Here is a 21,339-nt window from a genome sequence, read left to right on the forward strand (position 1 = left end):
TAAGTTCTACAAACGAGCAACAAAAATGGTAGAACGCACAAACGGAGTTTTGCATTGGAGTTTCTCACTAATGTTTCGCATAACTACGGCGGGAACTCGCTTATGCACGAGATGGGCGCAGTTTCGTGCAAACATTACCCGAGAAAAACGCAGGCGGCAAGGGGGCACAGGCCACCGCGGATGGATGGCAGCCTATGCACTGACTGACGCACGAACCGAGATTCCGTGGTAGGGAAGAAGTGGGTTTGCGGGCGGCGGCAGCAGCGTCTGAATTTCGCGCGTTGTCGTCTCTTTGTCCTCTCTCTCTTCCTTTTCGTCGCGCCTTCTCTTTCTCTGCGAAAAAACAAGCGCGCTGCGCGCAATGGCAGCGGCACCGAAACGAGACGACGACGAGAGTGGTTGGAGAGAAGCACTGCTGCTGCTCTTGAAATAGACGACCGCAGGTGGAAGTGGAGCAGTGGAGCAAATGCCTGCGCGCGCTCGGAAAGCGGCTGCTCACTTCTTTCTCTCTTTTCTTCGCCGGGTCAAAGACAAAAAAAAAAAAAAAAAGAAACCGGCAGCGTCGAGTACGCGACGAGCACAGTGTTGCTTCCGTAAGAAACATATGCACGTAACTTTAGCGTTTCTTATCGTATGGAGTAATAGAAACGACGTAGGAGCGGCGTGGCTGCGGGAACCGCGACACTACGCGCCACCTGCCAGATGTGGGAGGCTAGTGCACTCAGCACTGTCCAGAGTGCTGTCGGATACTGCCATGGTACCTGTCAACTTTCATTTGTGAAGTCATGACTACTAGTTTTTGCCCCCAATTTGTATGGCCCCCAACAAAGCGTGCACGCAGTAACTTGTCTAGCGAAAATGAAGCGAACAAAATAAATTGTCCCGACAGCTAGAACAGCAAGAACAATGCGTTTTTAAAAAATCAAATCATAATGCATCTTGTTTACGCATGTAACGTTACAATAAACATGGGGGGTGCAGTAGTCAAACGTATGCACCTCATCCAAGATGGACAACATAAGTATTGTCTTAAAAGGTGCAGCTTTGTACAGCGGGCTAAACACTGTGAACTACACCATGGGTGACATGAATTTATGAAATACATCTGTAAATTTACACGTACACCATTATCTTTTACAAAATCACTCGGACGAAATGTAATGCATAACACAAAAATGCTTCAATCACAACTTTATTTGCATATTTACAATTATAAACACACACACACAACTCAACCATACAGGACATTATCCTTGTACGTCTGATCAAAACGAAGCACAAGTAAAGTGTCCAAAAATTATGAAATGGTGTAACCGGCGCCTACAAAAACTACCAAATTCACCGGATGGGCGCTTGCTCAACAATGCCGTAGCAACCGCTTAGAAGCCGAGCTCCTTCGCAGGGAACGCCGTCCCTGGGTGGCAGATAAGGCCCTGCATCTCCTTCATACACAAATCTGAACAGCGAGTCAAGGGCTAAATCATTTTTGTAGCTTAATCATCCTTTGTTAAATACAGTATAAAAACATTGCACATAAACTTAGTTATCCTTAAAAATGACTTCAAACCATGCTGTAGTTGCCTAATCACATTGCCACAATGATGGCGTCATTATTTAAGGGGAACGAGGCCTCAAAATTGCAAAAAATTGCAAAAATGTAAATTTTCAAAAACCATGATTTTTGACGTCTTTATGGCCCAAAGTATGCCCGGGCAAGCTATTATGCTATGGCAAAATAGCCTTTCTTATCTTACAGGCTCAACAGATAAAATTACTAATGTTCTCAAAACTTGGAACTCGATATTCTCGGCTTTTTGTGAAGTGCCTCTGCCTTGCGGAAGTTTTGAGGAAGTTTCCATGAACAAATTTATACAAGCATGATATCATTCTTTGCAGCAACGACTGAACTACAAGCTAAAGCTTTTATTTTTTTCACTACCTTGATGCAATTGTAATTATTTCATATGTACCAGCTAATTACTGGTAGCCAACTTTTAACTTTGAAGTCTGAAAATTGTTTCTGATCAATGAAATAGCTGTTTCAAAATCTAATTTTCTTTAGCCTGTGCGGTGGACCTCATAGAAGAACCACATAGTTCTGAAAAGTAACTTTTTAAATTTAAATTACCATAACGACACATAAGAAATTACCTAATTACAATGTGGGATTTTATCATAACTTCCTTTGTAAATGAGATATTTGAAATCTGTTTGCAGATTTTAAATCTCCATTCAATGATGCACATGCATGCCAGTTAGGATGAGATAATAAATAAAAAACTTTTTTCAAGACGCTCAATTTAGGTCAGGCTTGGAACAGGCTATTGTTCAAGTATTGTTTTAACTTAAGTGTGAAGTGTTCGGAAATGGATCGCAGTGTGATTTCGACGTCAAGTACACATCGTCAATGCTATTCTAGTAGAGGTTAAAGCGAAGAAGCTGCTTTTGGTAGTTCATGCAAAGTGAAAAAAATGAATAAAACACTTAGCGATGAGTAACAAGATAGAGAAATGCAAGTGAGGAGAGTAGAGATGTGAAATCAGCAGGTATAATGCAATAGTTCAAAAGCTTGTTGAGGACCATTGGGAAGGATTTACAAGCTGAAGGCAAATGACAGTAGACAGAACACAACTGATAATAAGTCTAAGACAGAGGCGTAGCCAGAAATATTTTTCGGGGGGGGTTCAACCATACTTTATGTGTGTTCGTGCGTGCGTTTGTATGTGTGCTTGTATATATACGCAAGCAAAACTAAAAAATTTCGGGGGGGTTTGAACTCCCCCAACCCCACCCCTGGCTATGCCCCTGGTCTAATAAGAAGCCTTATTAGTAAGCCCCAACTACTTCTGCCTTATTACACACACGAAATAGTAAAGTCTCCTCAATGGGCACCATGGAGGAACTGAAATCAATTCTGTCGTGCTCAGATGCAAAGTTCAAATACTGCAGAATTCGGGAGTTTGAATTTCAGTGTCTAACATTTCGCATGAAGAGGCTTCAACAGCAATCTTGTGATCTGAAATTCAACATTCACAACTGTGCAACAAAAAAAAAACGGATTGTAATTATGCTATCCGCTCCTAAGTATTTACTCAGTCAGCTCTAAGAGGAACAATGCCTCTTTTTTTTCTATTCTTCATTTGCAGTTACCCAAAGTCTTTATGAAACACAGGGGTGCAAAAGTAAGATAAAATGTATTAAGACCATGAGTCTACAGAATTTTTCCTTTTAAACCAATTTCATTCAATATAGTGAAGTGGTAGCCTTATAGTGTTGCTGTTCTCTTTAATCAGGAGTGTAGCCAGCAGGTACCATTCAGGTATGTGCTCCACCCTGAAAATTTCTGCATACCATAGCATAAAACGACACTCAACAACGCATGCCTGCCCAGCCACCACATTCCAGTCGGGGGCTTATGTGCTCTTTTGTCCTCAACCTCCGAGAAACCCAGCAAGCACAAGTCAAAGGATACGGGAGCCGCAACACCCAGTAGGCCGACTGGGACAGTTTCACGGGTTCCTTGTTCCCTGGGAAGAAGACGGGTGCAGAATGACCTGGCTGCACTCGAGGATTCAAGGTCACGTGTACGGGAGCCTTGGGCGTCACTATGTGCAGCCGCATCAGCTGTGCCACCTGCGGCTTGGCAGATCTGCATGACAAGCGTCAAGTTGAAGACTCTGGTGCTCGGCCTGTTGCTAGACAGCTTGAAAGAATGATGAACACAGCCTTGAAAAATGCGTACACAAGAGGAGCAAATTTCATGAACAAACACACACTGGGACTAGCAACGGTTTAATGAAACAACATGGTTCGAAAGGAAAAACAAGACGCACATGCGCTGTAGATGATGCAGTAGAGATGGAAGTGTTCCGCATGACACAATCCAATAACAACTTAAACGCCCATGTGCCGTAAAATAACCAGTAGAGATAAAAACACAGCACATAATACATTCTAATAACATTTCTCTGAAAAAAAAAAGCCACCTCTTTTCATGAAAGCGATAAGTAAAGTACACTAACACACCAACCATGACTATGCTTTTGTATTTGATGCACTTCAATCAGTTCCCTCTCACATTTCACCAAAAACAAGGCATTAACAAGGAAATACGTTCTAGTTAGCCGAGTTATGCAGCCTGTCTGGGTGATGTCACAACTGCACTAAGTGACCAGAAACTAACATGGTGGTGGCCACCATTTCTTCACTAAAACACATCGTTGCACAGTCAACAACAGCTTCCTTTCATTGGGTCAATACTACTATGACTTTTTAATGCAACTGTAGTGAATGTGATAACCATATTTTGTATTCACTGTTTTGCAGGTGCTGTCACTACGTCGATTTTTGAGCCCATATATTTATGAAGCTGCCCCTCTCAGCAGCAGTTCTTGCTGGTCAGCCAGAGCAATGTAATATAATTACAGTGTAATCTCATTAATATGTTTTTCATGCTAAGCGAAAAATAAGATGTACTATGCAAAAATCGTATTAACCACAAAGGTTGGCCAGGAGCAAAAAGAATAACGTATTATGCAGAACGGCATCAAAGAGATTATGTTATTCAAATAAAGTTAGCTTCTTTACAACTTACCGGCACAGACAAGGGAAATATAGCGGCATGTGACTGTTGGCTATCTTGTTGGCATTATCCTGAAAGGGAATACAAAAGAAGCTGATAAATTTTCAAATCTTTCATAGAGACACGTATAGAGTAAAGATTTTTGATTTTTTCTTTTACAGGAATAGTTTAGGGTGTTTAAATGCGATAATTCACAGTTGTGATGGTAAGGAGGAGTGGTTTTTCATATAAAGAAAGTACAATAGACTCTCGTTAAGCAGAATCCAAAGGGACCAATAAAATATATTCCATTGAACAGGAGTTATATTTACTGAGAGATAAACAGGGTTGCAGTATTCAGGTATGAAAGCAATCATAGTAGAGGCAGTTGTTCGGTTTGAACAGACATCCCGTTTAAGAGGTTTTTGTTAACTGAGAGTCTACTGCACATATTGTCCACACAAAGTACGTGCACATTATGTATAACAGTAATAAAAATAAATGCATTGTTTGCAGCATAAATGAATCACCCAGAGAACAATGCAGAATCAGAAGCTCAAGCCAAAAAAACATTGCAAATTTAAGTGTTTGAAACACTTAAATTACTTGTTCTTTATGGCATGTGATAGCCACAGACACCCATTCAAGTATATGAAGATTGCGTATGAAAATTCTTTCATATGGACAGATCCAAGCGCCATGTATAATGTCCACATTGTGTTCAGACACGCCTGTCTTAGATAACCGAACAATACTGAAATCACCTACAAATTGCCTTAAGGGGGGACGTGGCTTTCGGTACCAACTTTCTTATTTCTTCATGGATTTTGATGAAAATTGGCACACTTATTTGAAATGTTTTTTTAATGCTACTGTAGAAATTTCATGAATATATCTTTACAACTTTTTGATGTACAATATATTTCACCTTCTGCTCTTGTTCCGAGTCTGACTCGCTTAAAAAATGTGATAGGAAACTCGTTCAAAGTGCTATGCATTCTAAGATGTCTGATTGTGGGCATGACATTCTTAGATTTTTTTATTTGCAACAAAATTTTTTTTAGTTTTCATTTTTCATGAGGTGACTGTGCAACAGGCATCGAGGCCTTGTGCAACTCGTCAAATAGCTAATTATCAAAAGGCCATACTGAAAAAGCAAGAATGTCACGCCCTGAACTGTGCTTCAAGGAATATAGAACAAAAAACGGAACTGCAATAGACCCAGCGGTCAGTGAGAAATCAGCGGAACAAGCGAAGCAGGAAGCAAGAGAAGTCGTTTTGAGAAAACGGCTTTTAAAGTTGTACCAACGATATTACTTCATCAAAATGCACTGGGGTCGTAATCTTTTGAGTCCTTCGTAATGTGCACTTTCTTGAGTGCCCTGTCTTTAGTTTGAGGTGCCTTGCTTCTCTAAAACACAAGAAGATTGTGATCTTTAATGTGTTTTATAAGGTTGGACCTCCTGCACATGTGGCCTTTTATCTGTTGTGCCTTTGTTTTCTTTCTTTTTTCTTAAAATCCTTTTCTGATATACAAAGAACATGTAGCATGAATTTTAAACAAAGTTATGAAGTGGTGTAATAGACATGACAAAAAACAAGATATTGTAATGCAAGTAGGTCATGTACTATGATGATTTGCCAGCTTTCTTGTATTCATGCTCTCATTAACATAATTAACAGCCTTGATTGCAATTGATCATTGAATCATTTTTATAGGATACTAAGAGCGGCTCTCATCATGTCAACCTATCCCTTCCTCCTAAATAACAGGCAGTTATGGCCAAGACATTGGTGGAATAGGAATTCCTTAGCTGTTTATTCAAGACGCGAACTGGGCAGATATGAATTCATCTCCCTGTTTCACTCGTCAAGCTAATTTGTAAACCTCGCCTGCGATGCGCTTCATCATTCACCCGGTCGCGGACACGGTTTTCTGCGTGGCTTTTATTTTTTTAGATGATTCATGAGCGCTTACGGCGATACCAAGCACGGCCCCAAGCGCGCCTAAATTGCATCACCAGTGCTTTATTTCACCTATAAGTGCTCGGCCGCATATTCCGGGAAGTCGGCACGCGATGTGCTGGGTGGCGGCATTCGGTGACGATGCGCAATATGCCTAGGTGCGGCGACGAAAAATAGGCGCGCAACGTGTTTGGCCTCGCATTGCGGGACGCCGACGCGCGCCCGCTGCGCGACGAGCTTGGCCGTGGGGTCCGCTGCCGATGCGTAAAATGACCATCCGCTGTACCGAGGAGCCGGCGGGGGAAGCGCTTCGTTTCTTGCGAAGAAGCACACTGCCGCGAGTCCGCTAACGCGTTGTTCTTGCCCGCAAAGTTCGAGGTTCCTCTCGCGTGCCGACGCCGTGAGCGGAGTTAGGCCTAGTGACGACTCCGAGCAGTAGACGCGCCGGCCGCGGTGCCCGATGTTTCAAAGTACGTAATGCGTGGTCGCGAGTACAAAGAGTCGTCCTGCGATCATCTTCGTCACGACATCCGAAGTGCGCATAAGCAGAACCTCCAACCACGGATCGGACGAGTCAACGCTAGAGAGTCGGTCCGAGACGCGCGTTTGCGATGTTCGCTACGAGTGCGGCGCGCCATCGTAATCCCACCGAGCTTCCGGTAGTAGCTCCAAACTAAAACGTAGTTCTTGTTCAAAGTTATCGTCGAGCCGTGAACACAGAGCGATTGCGAATACGCCACGAACTAGCGCGACTTTCGACAGCCGTGAGCTCAAGACGCACGAGCTGCAGACGACGATCTCCCGGAGCGAGCATCGGACCAATGGCGAGGCGCGCTGGGGCAACATGGCGGACGCGGCCAATCGGAGGGCTCGAAACGACCTTCGAACATTTGCTTTTTGTGCGCTTGTTTTCGAAGGGAGGAGCCAGCTGCGGTGGGGAATTTGAAGACGGAGAAATGCGCTTTCCGATGAGCCCAAGATATCGGCGCCCGGTGGCGTCGTTGCGGAGGTACGATTTTTTGAAAATCAGTGTTTTTTTGCGATTTCCCCAATAATTTTCGCCACCTCGGTAGGCGCAACAATTTTTTTATAGCACTTCTACGCGCTTTTCGGTGAAGATATTTTGGAATCGGATATAAAAAGGGCTACAGAAACTGAAAATGTGATTTTCAAAAAATCGATTTTTTTGCCGTTTTTCGCGATACGAAAGCCGCGTCCCCCCTTAAAAGGAATCAGAATCACAAAGATCGATATAATCTTACTAAATTACTGACAGGTGCTAATCACCAGAAGATTACATCAAGGAAACCACAAGTATGTCTATTTGACCCTGCAAGTAGTTGTCTTGACAAATGAATGAATCATTCATGCAATCATTCAAGCAGTAAATGAATAAATATGTTTTAGTGAAACACTAAACACGCGAAGCTCTAGTGCCCACCTTAACCAGGCCAGTGCTTGTGGTACGCAGCATCCTTTCGGGTGAAGAGCACATGAACCGGTGGCCATGGTGGCATTCGTATTCCACCCCGATGAACACTTTAACGGTGAACTGCATTCCATCCCCTGCGTACACACAGTAAGAGCAATAAGCACCAGTCCTTCCAACAAAACTGAGAAATACAGATGGGCGCCACTTTTTCTGTGAGGAGAAGGCCAAAGTCCATTCGTGGGCCGAGCATGTTGCGCCTGGGAAAGTGCAAGCACCCACAGGGTGACAAGTATCAAAACCTTCCAACTTCACTTTGCCTGTGCCTCCTTAGCATAGGCGTGTACAGGTGTTTCCCACTGAAGGGGGTGGGGGGAAGCAAAGTTTTTTTAGCAGCCCCCCCCACCCCCCACTCTCTCTTTGGTCAAGTCCAAAAGACATGCTTCACAGTGGATGAAAAAAATTTGCAGTGCTTAGCTCGGCTATGCCAGGATACACGTAGCGTTAGCAAAGGTTCAGCTGATTATTCTTAGGCTCTTCTGCGCCGTTGAGCAGCATTTGCGCTCTCCTTCTCCATGGCGTTACCCACCTGCAAACGCCAGTCAGAGGCGCTACCCCAGCGCAGTGTCAGACGGCGACTGCACAGCGAAGACGAATAGCTGCACACGCGCCGGCGCCACTGTGTCTACGACGTCACTCCTCTCAAATGCGGCACAGACCAGCAGCGGCAAGCCACGCGCGGCTGTGTCGGAGAGTGCGTGAGATGCCAGCTCCGGTGACCCAGCTGTGTGACATCACTGATCCTCGCACATGCGCAGCACGGCTCATGACCCTCCACACGAAATCAGCTCCGGCTAGGCAAGTGTAGCTAACGCTACAAAAATTAAAATGAAGCGATGGCGTGCTTCTCACAATGACCTGCCTTCGGTCCCTGGCTTTCTGGGAATGCAACATTGGGGGGATTCAGCTGCCATTATTGTAAAAAACCTGCATGGCCATAACCCTGTTCTTTAAACAATGATGGGAAAGTTTCAACTAAGTAATTGTATCGGGCAAACTTTGCGCTCCCCCCCACCCCCAGACCATGCAGCTAATTGGGTTGGCAGGGAGAGGGGGGGCAGACACATCCCCCCTAACCCTCCCATGCGATGAAGCTGCTTTCTTGTGACTACTACGATAAAGCTGCTTTCTTGTGAGATGTGATTTTACCAGAATGTGGTTTGTTTGAATCCTTATTAAAGGAGTTAAATGTTTGGACTATGCCACCGATTGACTCGCACGCCCACCCAGCTGCTCCCAGACTGACTCATCAATTAACGCACTCACTTGTTAATCACAGAGGTCTCTCACCTTTGCCGTTCTTCTTGCCTTTCCATGTCTGGGCCCTCTTGCCCTCCCAAAGAGACGGCCAGCGGTCTTTGTCCACTTTGACGGCCACGTCCCATGGCAACAGGAAGTTGGTGCCAGCCACAAATCCAAGCTGGTCTTGAATGCCTGCAGAGAATGACAACGCATGAACAGATAACCATATAATAAACAGCCTGTCACTTCTTTGAACACATTGTCAGTCTCATAACAATTCCAAAGATTACAGCTCAAGACAAGGCTTTTTGTTAAGGCAACCAAAGGGCAGCTAGCAATTGTATGTACGTTGAAGAAAGGCACACAGCCCATTCGGCTGAAGCGTAAAAGGCATGAAGGCACTGACGGATATTTACTGTTCCATAGCTTAAAGAGAAGGCAATGGACAAAAGAGCAGTTTACTGAGTTTACTGGCCATACATATGCTGGGTGTTCAGGTGGTTTAAAAGCTGTGATTGCAACTTTACTGGGTCCAGACAAAGCTACAGGAATTTTCCGGCAGCAGAGACGCACACATCAAGTGGCTGTCACGCTCATTCAAAACCCACAAGAGGAGAATGGCAAAAACGGCGGCGATGAATGCGCAGCTTTAAAGATTATCGCATGTAGAGTTAATATGTCGAGCTCTCCCCTTCAAGAAATCAATGTCAGAAGACTAGTACTATTTCTAAAAGGCCAGAGGCTACACTAAAAAGCAGCCTTGCTGCTGGATGTACTACTATGCCTGATTACTTTTCACAAGTAGAGGAAATGCTGATAGGTATGCATACCTGCCAAGTTTGGAGAAACGGAATCCGGGAGATCTACTCAACGGGGGGGGGTACTGCGATAGCAATTATATGGACACTGTAATCGATAACATCGCTTACGCATCGTCTGTTTAACGTGCGAGTAAATGCGCGCTAGCGATAGCGACGAACGCGGTTGAAGCAGAGATGAAACGACCCGGCCGTCACCGTCGCGCGAGGGGCACATTCGATAACATCGCTCCGCGTGCGAGGCCTGTCGTCGCTTGCTTACCAGTTATTTCGTCGGGCAATGGGACCATAAGGGGCGCCGTTGAGACGGGGACAGTCGCAAGCGCTGGTGAACACGCTATCCCGACAGACATCAGTAACGGCTACCGTTTTAAGTGCTGGGCTCTCCACTTAAAGCAGCAGTGACACAAAATTTTGAAGGCGAGATAACTTGTGGGATAGATTTGTGTGTACACAAATGCATCATCTACGAAATATTAACGGCTGATATAACCTATAACACATTTAGGATCAATTTTTAAATTGCGTGTAGCGCATCTGTACGCGAAACGTCCCACCTCGCGTCACCGTGACGCACAGGGCGCGCAATGCACTGGACGCGCGGGGCAAAACTGGATTTCCGGGAGATTTTCCTATGACCCGTACAACCGGGAGAAACGTTCAAAATCCGGGAGTCTCCCGGGTAATCCGGGAGACTTGGCAGGTATGGGTATGCATCACTGAAAATTTTTCATCAACTGAACTGTAACAGTACTTGAGTGCAAGGCACAGTGGTTACATCTGGCTATTTTGCCTCTTGCAACTGTACAAGTGCAGAGAAAAAAAAGGCAGTCCCCCAATGCTGCAACCCAGTTTGAGGTAAGGAGGTGAAAACAAAGTGCCAGGCATCGTAAGGCATTGAGCAACTGGCTTACCAATATTATGCGAGTACAGGCTTGATGGCCCGAGGCAGACTAGAGACCATGAACTATAGCTGGGAAGGAGACCAGGAGGACTGAGTGAATGTAACATCCCTGGGAGATATTCCGTGTTGGACGGCACCAAGGCAGCCTTGGCTGCATCTGAAAGAGGCATGCCTTTAGTAAACTACAGTAAAGCTGGTTTAGACAAACAGAGGTTCTGAGAAACCTGGCTAAGCACATTCCACTCCTTTCAAGTCTAAAAGGTGCACTGATGTAATTGTGAAGTTGTGTACACTCTGCAGTCACACATTAAAGACCGACACTTAGTCAGTGCGAAGCTTGGAAGAAGCTTATAGGAAGTCGTAACTTATTAATCGGGGCGCGGTGTTATCACCATTGTGGCGATGTTGTGATACAGAGTGAAATATGCAGACGTTGTGTGGTCAAAAAGGCTAGGCATGACAATGCTGCTCATGGAAAAATAAACGAGAGTACCATGCACATGTCTCCTGGTTGCACTTAAACTAGCAAAAGTGCAGCAAGCCAATGTATCACGACACCATGATGCAAGCACCCTGCTGGTCACAAAAAACTAAAACTGACTCACATAAACACTACTGTAGAGAAGTTATTTAGAATAGTAGAACCCCGCTGATACGTTTTTGAAGGGACCGTAGGAAATAAATGTAAGAGACGGGAAACGCAAGAGCCGAAAAACAGGAAAAACTACAAAATATTTAGTGGTACAGAATTTTATTTCAATGCTTATGAGCAGCACGAAAATTGGCGCGCTCAGCCGCGATCTAGTCGACGGATAGAAACGCGGAGCTGGGGACGGCCTCATCCACAGAAATGTAATCAACGTATGTGATTTTTTTAACACCAACAGCTGTAGGCATGAAAGAACTAAGCACACGCAATCACGACCAGCGCGGCGAGTCCGACCGCGAACCGCGCGCACGACCATGCGAGCTCCAACCAGCTCGAACTCCTCCCGTCCTCCGACAAATAACGATGATGATGAGTCTACGCCAACGCGATGGCAGAAGTGAGTGCCAATCTCGAAGGCCTTGCTTTCGCAAGCAATTACGTCATAGACACCATGTTTGTAAAATACAAATTTCAAAGGATATGCTTTTGTCAATAGTAAATGCCTATCTCGAAGGCCTTGCTTTCGCGAGCAATTACGTCATAGACGCCATCTTTGCAGTTCGAATCTCGAAGGCGATGCATTTGTTTGCATCAATCGAAAGATCCTGTTGCTTGCACCTCTCATGCGGCTAATGTTACGGTCAAACCAGGCCAAGCTGCGTGAAAATGCACCAATGACCGCTCTCTTCGGTAGTCACGGTAGTCACTCGGTCGGCTCCGAGCGCACTTCGCGACGTAACATATGGGAACGGTCCGACAGTTACGACGTAACAGCGGGGTTCCCAGTACATTGTATCCTGTGGGAGCTATGCCGGGACCGGCGGAAAACGACGTAACAGCCGGGAAAACGCAGCAGTGAGGAACGTAACAGCGGGGTTCTACTACCTTGAAAATCGGCAGTACTTTTACTTTGGTTGAGAGAGTTGGGAGCTCCACACACTAATCACAACTTAAGAATTTCTTATTGGCATTGCCTTGACTGCTACTGTACTCAGAGGGCTCAGAATTTAAAACAAACCCGGACCACACGACAGCACCGCATTTGCCCTCTATGTTTCTGCACTCTAAAAATGTGCGATAGAGCGTCTGAAGGACTCTCATACTGAAAGGAGTTCGCCTCTACCATAAAACCATGGAAATGAGCGAATGTGATTGGTCAGCAGACTTGTATAAATTCTGTATAAATTCTCTTTTGTACTGGACAGCAATGCATTTGCCACTGCATTCTCAGGTTGCCAGTGAATACGTTGAAACACCAGAAATGCTAGAGGTCCCCAAGACGTAATAAGAAAGGAACACTGTCTCTAAATCAATGCTTCTGACCATTTTTATGTTTAGCATTCTTGCAATATACAAACACGGAATAACACAGATGGCCTGTCATGAACATTGTCAGTGACTAGTTAAAGAGAGAATCAAGACTTACAGTTAACAGAAAAACGACAACAAAACATTTTACAAAAATATTATAACAGATACTGCCCCATGCAATAAAATGATGCTATGTGTGCAACAGACTGACCGTCATCATCCGGGTCATCCGTTTGCTGTGTTCGGGCATCTGACAATGATATGCTTTTGTCGCTGTCATCGTGATCAGAGGACGCGGAATCTGCAACGCAACATGAAGGAAAAGAAAACAGCTTTAGGCAAACATTCTAATGCTGTTTCTAACAGCATAGTTTAAACAATGTTTACTACGTTCATTCGATCACCTGACTCTCTCTTCCTCACTCCTTCACTCAGTCTAATATACTTACAATTAAGAAAGAAAAGAAGGTTCAAGTCTTTCACGGCTTCTGTCAAAATTCTATATCAGGCATCTTTTTCGATTCTTCAGATGGGCGCTTTTCCAGCATGCAACGCTTGAAACAGTTGACGTGCTGATACTCGACATTACCGTGAACAACTGGTGAACGAAGTCCACAGTTGACAAAACTTGACAAAACGAACAGTGAAGGTTCTTAGTCTTTTCCCTTGTAGTACAGTTTTAATGATACCAAAATGCAAGAAATCTGAAATACGTAAAATTTATGAGAGGTGACATTCTGTCAACAAGATGCGAGTTGTCATGAAAAAAGAAAAAGCAAAAGCTGCAGAAGTCTGTGCAAGCCCTTCAGTGAGAAAAAAAAATAGCAAAGTGCCTGGGATAGTGAAAAGTGCTGCAGCTTGTTTGCTACCCTACAATAGCAGAAGAGAAAGAGGATATATAAATGTGAACAGAAAAACAAGTGGCAGGTTCCTTTTCTCAATGTGCATTTAGGTGATGTTGCAAAACCTACATAGTCGCTTTCATGACTGCAGTCCATGCGCAACACATGAAAAAATCACACCATCTCCCGCTAAAGGGGACCATGAGGCAATGCGAAGCAGTGTTTCGGCATGTAGAGCCCGCGTTTCAGAGGTGGAGTGGTGAGGGGTAAAGGGGAGAAGGGAAGTGGAGAGGGGAAAGGGGAGGGGAGAGGGGAAGTGGAAAGGGGGAAAGGAGAGGGGAGGGGGAAAGAGAAGGGGAGGTGATGTGGAGAGGGGGAGGGGAGAGGGGAAGTGGAGAGGGTTTGCACATGCGCAGTAAGGGTGGTCACGCCGCACACCACCACCACCGGATTGAACTCCGCTATAAGATGCTTCACATCTAAAACAGAGTTTCAAGATCCTCTCCTCCACGAAAAGTTAATAAGCTAGGCAGGTCACACTATCGGAAAGAGATTGTATTTAAGTTTCGAAACAATGTTACCCAGAACAAAGGTGCAAAATTAGCCATCTAAGTTGTCCAGGCCAAAAAGCTACATACTACAAGCTCTCGACAGTCTACAGGACACCTGTAGATCCACTAGGGCCAAACATGTGATCATCATCTCCAATTAGAAGGTTGCAAGATTTATATATCCCGACCCATTGCAAAAAAAAAGGAGTCAGGGGCTATTGCACTGCTCGAAATAATAGTGCCCATCAATGCTTCCACTAAAAACGCCATCGACACCAACCTGAGTCATTGCTAGAGACCGGCGACTGCGAGCTGAAGTCCGACTCCGAGAGCGGCGATGCGCTTCGCGAGCTAGATTCACTGTGAGAAAGACTCTTCGCTCTACTCCGGGATCTCGGTGGCTCGAGCTCAACGTGAGGTGCTTCAGCTTCGTCTGCTGCAGCCTGGTCCTGGTCGGAAGCGCTCGGCTCAAAGGCTGGGAAGTTGATTCGCTCCAGGACACCACAGCAGTCGGCACTGACTCGCAGGTAGAAGTCGTAATTAGCGGCCTAGAAATGCCAGATGCTCGCGGTTAACTTGTAAGGAAGGATCATTGGCCATGCACATGTTGAAGATGTAGAATTTATCACAGCCCAGCTGGCGTAGTACACATTTCAAACAGCGCAACATGTCCTTTCTTAAAAGCACAACAAAGATTAATCAGGGGAGGTATTCACAATGTGTCCATCTAATGAACATGTCTCTTTCGGTGGAGCACATTCAGTTAGTTGAGAAAATGGTGAGTCATGACGCCTTCGCACTTTTGACCACGTCGACGCACCGAACCCCCATAGCACACTCCCAGCATAAGGAAAGAAAATGGACGAAATGTACAGTAAGAGGACAATTAAACAAACTTGACAAGTCTGAACTTGCATGCATATGAGCATGTCCCAGATGCTTGAGAATGAGGCAGGGAATGCGTACCGTCCTTCACAGGTGCGTTAGACGGGCAGGTGTATGAAACCTCATTTGAAGGCTAAAGCAATCGCAGAATCTGAGTTTATGAATGGCTTCCGAGGTTTGTGCAGCCAAAAGCGGATTCTGGGGCTACGTTCGTTGAGTTGAAGAGCATTCCGTCCTTCTCATTCGTGTCAAGAGTTGTGAAAGCTCCCTGGTGTCAAAATGACATTGCGGAAAAAGAACCGCAAACAGGGGGCGCACTTCTCACCAAGCTCCAGTCAATCAGCAGCGGCTGAAATGGACAGTCCATTGGATGGACACATCGAGAATAACTCCCCAGCATTTGAACAAACAAACAAAAAAAAAAACTATTTGTGTGCTTCACAGTCGAGGACTCTTGCACTTTCGGGGGCATAGTGACCTTCTAGCATTCATAAAAAAAAACAAGATTTGCACAAGATTATGAAGCAAGACCTAAGGCTATCACTGTTCTTGTTAACTTTTTTTTACCAATTATATTCAAGCAGATATCACAGAAAGTAAAAAAACAAACAAACATGAATAGTCGCACTGGGATTCTGCACTTGGGCATGTTTCCACAGTGAATTCTCATCAACAGTTTTCAATGGCTACTTAATAATTCCACACGTGGATCAACTGAAGAGTTGTTCCTACTTCACCAAGGTTCAAAACGCATCAAGCACATTTTTACCCCATGTGAGTGGGTTCTGCCAACTCATCGATCAGCACTTTGCAATGCCATATAGAACATACAACGAGCATTTGGATCTTGAAATAGTAGCAAGACAAAACACAAACAACAACGCTTTCGTGAGAAAAACAGAAACAGCCCATGCCTTGAGAATGAAAGGGTCTTCACGTTTGCTCTGCTGCCGTCCACAGTTGCAAGTTGAGACCAGCACCACCTGGCTTCGATGGGGCATCAGGAGAGGGCACTCCTCTATGCTCACTTCATCTGCATTCTCAGGAGTTCTGTGAACCTGCAAAAGGAAAAAAAAAAACAGAAACTGTCTAGACAATTGTAGCACTTCAAAAGAAAGAGTACTACTACTTCATCCAAGTAACTTAAAACTTGTTTCATCAGTGAGGACTATACATTATCTGGGCTACGCTGCCTAAACAAACTTGATCAGTCATATAGTATGTCTTGCTAAGGCCATGTGTAGTCTATCGCAATTGTTGATGTGTTTATAATAAATATGCTTTGCAGGATGATCTGAGTGTTTAAGTGATAAGGAAAAATATCAACACCTGTGTACTGAATGTCACATTGTCTTGCTTTTTTTCACCAGTATGCACCATCCTTTCAAATCGAAGGAGCTTGTTGTGGATAACTTAAAAAGTACTCACTGGTTACCAGCTATCATAGGCCGAATACAGACAGTTTAAGCCAGCAGGTTCCACTAAAACCTGCCTGGAAAGTGAATGTCACAGTGTTACTTAATAGCCTCCTAGTTGCTACAGCAAAAGCAAAATGTCTGGAGCCAACCTTTGCTACAGACCTCGAAACAAGGCAAACTGTTGAGCAAACAATAACTCAAACCATAGAAATTACCATATTTTCTCACACATAACCTGCACCAAAAAACGGAACAATGTGTTTAAAAATTGGAGGTGCGGGTTATATGATGGGGCTATATGCATCTTTTTTTTCCTTTACATTGTAGAGTTAAAGTTAGGTGTGCGATTATATGTGAGAAAATACGGTAAGTCAGTTTTGAGAAGAGCTTTCTTAATGTATAGCGATATTCACTTCCCCAGATCAGGAGTTTCCAAACAGGATATTAGGAAACCTAAGCAATATTTAGGCAATTATTTTCATTTCCACAGGCCCCCATTCACACATCCTCACATCCTTGATAGAATGTGCTTTCTTTTGCTCCAAGAAATGCCTGTAAGCCAACACTCTCTGTCTTGGCCCATGTAAAAATATATATGCTAAAGCCAGTGGCATGTGACTTGTACACGTTACATTAGAACATCACAGGATCATGACCAAAACTATGCCTAAATGAAGCCATATGCAACCGCAACACCAGTATGTGCATTGTTATTTTATTTCCACACAACAAACCATGCCAGCATCTTGAGCAGCTAACTTCTCCATTTTGTATTTCTAACAAACAAATCAAAATGAGCGATACTGTAGTACACTAATATTCATGAAAACCACTGCATTAATGCATTCGGTGTTTCATGGTCATGTTAATTTTATGTCATGACATACACAAGAGTGAGAAATCATTTGCATAAAAGCCCAAGATGGTGGCACCCATGAACTTGATATAAAGTCATTTATATAAGTGGGAGACAGAACACCATGGTGTTAGGTTTCCAATGGTTTTCTTCAGACACTGCAAGTTAGACGAGAGATAATGATAAATTAGGAAAACTCAGCTCTATTTGATGCCTCCGACACACTACAGACATCGGTGTAAGGGTTTAAGCCATGTGAGGTCAACAAGACTTACAGGATTGATGCAATGATTTCCTGTGAGACTGAGCACTTCACACATCTGTCGGCCCGACTTCCAGACGAGGTCGCAGTCCTCCTTCAGCTGCTGTGCATACCGCTGGAATGCAGGGCCCCTTGCATGCGTGCTAAACATCTGGAAAGCTCGTGCCAACTAAAAAAAAAGGCATGGAAAAAAAAAGATTTCACGTCAGATAAAAAGAAGCAAGATGTTCACACATCTGAGCATTTGTTCAAAAATGCTGTGAAAATTCATGGCTGTAGCCCTAGAGAGAGGTTCGACCTCTTTCCTGCTGTCAACAATGGTTTGCTCTTGTGTCACAACACAAACATGTCAAGCTTTTCAATTATAGTATAAAGGTTCCCTTGAGCACTGAACTCAGTTATGCGATCTGAGACCACACAGCCTGTACTGCGACTGATCGTACGCACTGAAAAGCATTCAAATGCTCGATTGATTGCCTTTGTCACACAGAACAGTACGCTTTGAAATATTGTGTCAGTGGTATCCTACTGCTCCTCCTGGATAAAGGACTCCCTCTCATAACAACTGGCACCTTTCTCGTTAAGCCTTTTGCTCTATTCAACACGAATCCGCAGTTGCTGCACACACTAAGCTCTTAGCTCAGGTCGTCTCAGGATCCTTTGGAAGGTCTGTACGAAACACCACCCATAAGCATTAGCTCATGATGAGGTGCTTGAACTGACCTAAAATACTACCGGCTGTGCAGCAGTGCTTACAAAGCATAAAGCTGCCCTCTCTAGTTCGTAAGTGCCGCAATATGGGCTATATTTGTACCTTGAATTTAAGCGATGCTTTGGGACAACAATGCACAATACACATCGTTTGGGGAAGCAAAACTAATCGGGCAATTGACACACCTGCTAATTATTTAAGTACAACCTTGTAATCCTGCTAAGCAGTTCTTCCCGCATTAAAGGCAGCACCATCAATGAAAGCATTGAAACAAACAATTCGGCAAGTGAGTTTTCAAACACTGCCCACCTTCCTCTCGTGATACTCAGCAGTGTAGTGAGTGGGCAGCCCTTCTTGGTATGCTGATGTCGCCAAAGGAAGGACCTTCCCACAGCGTCTGCAAGCCAACACAAAAACTGTGAGCGCTGTCATTCATGCCTGAGGAGACAGATTTGGCTAGAAATTTTGTAACAACGAACACTGCCCTTTAATGTTTTGCCATATGTGGTCACTTTATGCGACAGGAAGAGAACGATGCATGGAAAGAAACGAAGGTGGAGCTTGTGGTGCGAGCGTGACGTGGTTTCTCGGCTCCAGCATAGAAAAAACAGGGAAGGAATGTCACTTGCTGCTTCTGGTAGAGGCAAAAGGAGAGAGTGTCTACATTGGCAGTGAAGTTCAGTTCCTGGCAACATGGCAAAGAAACATTTGAACTTCACCGATCTCCCCTATTACTTACACATTTTTGTTAATTTCTCTACACGAATGTTTCAAAGACAAAACTTTAACACCTCCAACATCCAGCAAAGATCGGGGATGGTTACAGGCCTAGTATCAAGACAGTAAACAATTATAAGCCCCGCAGATGAGTCCTAGCTTACCCTTCTGAAAAACGGACATCGATGTCGAGTGATGCCTTCAGAGACGACACCATGGCTGAGCCTGCCATGGATGTTGCTGAGAGAAAAAAGTCGCGAAGCTTCGTAGCGACCTTGAACCAGGTTGACACAATGGGAAGCTGTAGAACAAAGCGTTTATAAGCACTACAGTTGCGGGAGTAAGGAAAATTTAGGCACACAAACTAACATTATAGAAGGAGACATAAAACCTCACTGCTACAATCAAGCAAAAAACTGGGCGAACGACAAATTTACATTGGTAAGTATACGTGGCCTCAAGCCGCATTTCCCCCCACATGAAACTTTTAAAGGGGTCATGAAGCACCCCTTGGGCTTGTTGAAAAAACACATCCTGCGGAAAGCTGACACGGCTATGAACTGCTCTGCAAAATATTACAGTCGTACGCGCCGCGTAAAGGCCACAAGCGGAGCGCGAAGTTGCCGTTTCCTCAGGCACCCTCTTTTCAAACAGAGGCCGGTTCTCACTCTCGTCGGTGGGCGGGGCGTCTGCACGTTGACGTCGCGGATCTGCCAGTTTACGTCGCAAGAGATACAGCATGCTTATTGGCCGATAGCCGGATGAGATGAGCTTCTTGTCACGGGGTGCTGCCACATGCCTGCGCCGCACTCCTCAGTCTGCTAAATTTACACGGTAGCCGCACTCGCGCACGCGAATCACAGCGGGAGAGCGATCGCGTTTCATGACGCGCGCTGACGTAGCTTCTTTCCCCCGTGCCATCCCTCCCTGTCTAGCTTCCAGTGCGCTCGTCGGCACGAGAAAAGAGAGAAAGCGCTGAGAGCGTGCGCCAAACCCCCGTAACTCCGCTCATTCTTGACGGATTCGAGAAATTTTTGCGGCAATCGATTCGGGAGGCAGTAAACTCCGATACTGAGGTCATTAGATCATTACTTGGAAAAGTGGTTCATGACCCCTTTAAGACCACAAAGCACACATGACAATACTATATTTCAATAAATGTGTGCAATTAAACCTGTAATTCTTAAAGCTCGTTGCTTGAAGTAAGCATCCTGAAACTGATTACATTGGGCTCTTAAGAGGCTACACCTCCAGCTAATGCTGTGACTGTGCTCAGTGTTCCATGCAAGCCTGGTCTTTGCTTTAAATGCATAAGCATTTCTATGCCAACCCAATAAAAAAACTCTGTGTCCATCTGTCCATTTCAGTGTAACAAAAGACAAATCGCTACAAAAAATAAATGTACAGGACAAAAAATTTCTTGGCAATGCTGGGTTTTGAACACAGGTCCCACATTCCGAAGTCGAGCATCTTACCCACTGCGCTAAACACCTACACTTGCAGAATGTCAATGTGTATATCTGTACCACATGAAAGCGCTACACCGGCAGTGCAAAACAAATGTAAAAGGTAGGCTTGTGCGAATATTCGAGCATTTCGAATATTAGAACGAATATTACAGTACTCGAATTCGCCTCGAAACGAATTTAAATTCCAGGAAATTTCGAAGTATTCGAAATGAACCAAAAGACATATATAAACGATATGTAACCCCCTGTAAAGGTAGTTTCACTGCAGTAGAGGTGTGCTATACGGTGAATACACCTTTCCAGGAGAAATTTGCACTGCCGCGAAGCCCCACTTCAAGGTTAAATGAACACACAGTAAAACCTCGTAAATTCAAAGTGACTGGGACTGTGAAAAATATAATAAGGCGGGTTTTCGAATTAACCAAACATACAAAAAGCGGGATGCAAGGAACTTTAAATTATTGGAAGTAATCAAAGGTGGTCGTTTGCTGTGCCTGCTAGTTTGCAGCTACAAGGGTTATGTTTTCCAGCAATACCTGGCCCCAATTTTGCCGCTAAACCGGGGAAACGGCGGGCTTCGCTGCTGCCAGCGCAAAAAAAGAAAAGGAGGAAAAAAAACGGTCGCGTAGTCAACTGAAATTCGTGCCTGCGGAAAAGAAGACGTGCTTCTCTGCAACACAGTGGTGAC

At 44.6% G+C, this 21,339-nt stretch overlaps 1 protein-coding gene across 1 annotated transcript in view; it reads right to left on the reverse strand.

The window, feature by feature from the left end:
* Nucleotides 1-1,171: 1,171 nt before the first annotated feature.
* Nucleotides 1,172-21,339, reverse strand: part of LOC119389771 (nonsense-mediated mRNA decay factor SMG8) — a 31,636-nt gene continuing 11,468 nt past the window's right edge. The window contains exons 11-22 of the mRNA XM_037657161.2: nt 19,347-19,483; nt 18,775-18,862; nt 17,767-17,922; nt 16,132-16,275; nt 14,613-14,880; nt 13,151-13,240; nt 10,990-11,136; nt 9,306-9,449; nt 7,968-8,092; nt 4,595-4,653; nt 3,473-3,649; nt 1,172-1,456 (exon numbers count right to left, since the gene is read on the reverse strand). Coding sequence (XP_037513089.1) covers nt 1,339-1,456; nt 3,473-3,649; nt 4,595-4,653; nt 7,968-8,092; nt 9,306-9,449; nt 10,990-11,136; nt 13,151-13,240; nt 14,613-14,880; nt 16,132-16,275; nt 17,767-17,922; nt 18,775-18,862; nt 19,347-19,483 — 1,653 coding nt within the window. The 3' untranslated portion in view covers nt 1,172-1,338. The remainder of the gene's footprint in view (nt 1,457-3,472; nt 3,650-4,594; nt 4,654-7,967; nt 8,093-9,305; nt 9,450-10,989; nt 11,137-13,150; nt 13,241-14,612; nt 14,881-16,131; nt 16,276-17,766; nt 17,923-18,774; nt 18,863-19,346; nt 19,484-21,339) is intronic.

This window comes from Rhipicephalus sanguineus, chromosome 4, assembly GCF_013339695.2.
Source record: "Rhipicephalus sanguineus isolate Rsan-2018 chromosome 4, BIME_Rsan_1.4, whole genome shotgun sequence".
Lineage (NCBI taxonomy): Eukaryota > Metazoa > Arthropoda > Arachnida > Ixodida > Ixodidae > Rhipicephalus > Rhipicephalus sanguineus.